Here is a 3,042-nt window from a genome sequence, read left to right as displayed (position 1 = left end):
ACTTAGAGGCTTGACTAGGTCGCACCAGAGGTAGTGCTAGTCGCACTCTGGCCGAGCATCTCGAGACTTTGGAAGACTAGAAGACTTATAGGGCTTCGACTAGGTCACACCTGTGTGTTCTGGTCACACCCTGGTCGAACCTCAACTGTCCTATGACCTATTCTACGAACCGTAGATTCAAACTACTCTACAATGTGAAACCTATGGATTCAAAAAAGAAAGAAAAATAAGAAATACAATTGGGATGTCTCCCAGTAGTGCAACGTTTACCTTCTTCATCCAAACGCAATGAATGCTAATTTTGAACTCACCCAAGCTTGAAGATAGGAGTTTCTTCCACGGTACCCCCATTAAACAACTTCTTACTTACCCAAAGCCCTCCCTTTAAGCTAGAGACCAAGTCATAAATGGCAAAGATCTACTCATACAGGTCCTCTAGGCCAGACATAGAGGGGTTATCAGGCTGAAGTATATCCTCAATGGGATTTTCCCGAAGAATCGAGGGGGCCACTTCCTCAACACATTCTTCAATCATGTCAACGTTCAAAGATTTGACATCATTAGGGGGATATTGGGAAGCATGAAATACATTCAACTGGAGTTGCATGTTTCCAAAGGATGCATCCATGATCCCAATCCTACATTGAATGCAGGCATTAGCTGTAGCTAAGAATGGTCGTCCTGATAGGACAGGGATCAAATACTTGGTTGGGTTGGCAAATTCCATATCCAAGACAACTAATGCAACGGGGTAATAGAACTCTTTGACTTTGACCAAGACATCCTCTATCACACCCCGTGGCCTTTTCACTGATCGGTCAATGAAGCTCAATGTGACTAGCGTGGGCTTCAACTTTCCTAAATTGAATTGTTTGCAGATCGAGTAGGGCAATAGGTTCACACTCACTCCCAAATCTAAAATAGCCCTATCAATAGTGTAATTGTCGATTACACATGAGATGGGGGCATTTCCGAGGTCTTTAATTTTTGGAGGAATGTGAACTAAAAGAATTGAGCTTACATGCTCAGTTAGCCTGACTTGTTTGTTTATGTAGACCCTAGACTTGTGCTTTTGGGTGCACAAATCTTTGAGGAACTTGGCATACGCAGGCACTTGCTTGATAGCATCTAAAAGAGGAATATTGACCTTGACTTTCCTGATTGTGTCCATGATGGACTCAGTATTGGTTTCCTTCTTAGACTTTAAAGGTGCATGAAGGGCTGCAGCGTATAGCACTACAGGAATATAATGGGGAAGTGCTCCATTATGTTGTATAAATCTTGAATTTGCATAGTGAAAATCAAAAGCAACAATCAATGAAAGAACAAATACAGAACACAACCACATCAATCAAATGAAATCAAGAACAACACAAGGAATTACGTGGTTTGGCAATGGTTACACCCACGGGAGCAATTGACAAAAAAACATTACTATCTTGTGTCAAACATACTTGCAATGTTACAAATACATCATAATAGACATATATATATATATACCACATAGGCTTTCTGTAACGACCCGAAGAATAATGGTATTTAAATAATAAAGAGGGAGGGAAATGGAAACAAAAATGGAAGGGAGAGCGGGCTTTGTCGACGACATTGCACTTTGAATGTAATAACTCAAAATATTTTTCCACAGGGCCTCGTCAATGAACATAGGGAGTTCGTTGATGAGGGCATAAGTAGGCCTTGTCGATGAAGCCATGCCTCGTCGATGAGAAGATACCGAGAGGGGTTTTTGGACAGTCAAAATTTCATCGACGAGGAGGTAGGGTTCATCGACGAAACTATTTAAGGACTCATCGATGAGATGATGTGTCTCATTGACGAATCCAGGGCTATAAATAGCGAAAACCTGGAGTAAATTTCAAAATTTGGTGTAGCAATCACTCACTCACTCTCTCTCTCTAAGAAAATACTGGGGGATGTCGTTTTCAGGATGTTGAGTGGTGAACCTAGCAGGTGTAAGGCCAGAGTTCAGTAAGGGCTTTTAAAAAGCTAGGTAAGGGAAATATGCTATGCTAGGAGGTTCATTTATGTTATCAAAAATTTTATACATTTATATATATATATATATATATATATATGTATGTATGTATACCAGTTATATTACAGAACATGAATTTTTAAAGTATGTGTGGTCAGAGTAGATATTTACAGATTTTTATATAGACAGAATATGTATACATATACAGTTTTACTCAGATGATTACACAGATAGATATTTAACAGTATACAAATATAGTTAGATATTTATAGATTTTTATATAGACAGAATATGTATATATATACGGTTTTACTCAGATGATCACACAGACATATATTTAATAGTATACAAATAGAATAGCATATATTGTGCATATAGAAAGCTATGTTTTCCTAAATGTCATAACACTCAAAGAGTATAGATAGATTATATAGATAGAAAGTATGGATAGATTATACAGATTAAAAGTACAAATAGATTATACAGATAGAAAGTACAGACAGAGTATACAGTTATAGCATCAAGATGCTAAAGATATGATAGTATTTACAGTACAGATCGATAGTGTTATGGTTATTTTGGAAACATAATGAAAACAGTATAAAGAGTATACCGTCAACCGTACTCGAAGAGTATGTAGCTCCCCAGTTCGCTAGGTTTAGGGGGCCGGTTTGACGAGGTAGTAGCTAATCCTCCGCCTAGGAGAGTATGCAGTTTGGCCAAGCTGAGGTAGTGTAGAGTATAATGACTTACCTAGAGGTCTGACCAGGTGAAGTCCCACCTACGAGTCGCACAACCCTATTATGAGAGGTCAAATCATGACATACAGAATTCCAGGGATAAAGCACAGTTATGCATATGTATACAGTTTTACAGCTTTTGTTGCATATAGTATGATATTAGCAGTATGAATGATAGAAAGTTCACATGATACATATATTTTAAGCTGCTATAGATGTGATATATGTGTTTTATAGATTTACCAGATCATGCAGTTTTACATACTATTATTATAGTTTTACGACTCGGTCACCACACACTAGTAATAA

General features: G+C 37.9%; 1 protein-coding gene across 1 annotated transcript; it reads right to left on the bottom strand.

The window, feature by feature from the left end:
- Positions 1-418: 418 nt before the first annotated feature.
- Positions 419-1,348, bottom strand: LOC131143887 (uncharacterized). Its single transcript, XM_058092247.1, has one exon. The coding sequence runs from the start codon at positions 1,346-1,348 to the stop codon at positions 419-421; it is 930 nt and encodes a 309-aa protein (XP_057948230.1).
- Between the last annotated feature and the right edge of the window lie 1,694 nt (positions 1,349-3,042).

The sequence above is a fragment of the Malania oleifera genome, chromosome 12 (genome assembly GCF_029873635.1).
Source record: "Malania oleifera isolate guangnan ecotype guangnan chromosome 12, ASM2987363v1, whole genome shotgun sequence".
NCBI lineage: Eukaryota > Viridiplantae > Streptophyta > Magnoliopsida > Santalales > Ximeniaceae > Malania > Malania oleifera.
The sequence above is the reverse complement of the archived record's forward strand: the minus strand, read 5'-3'. Positions and strand labels throughout refer to the sequence as shown.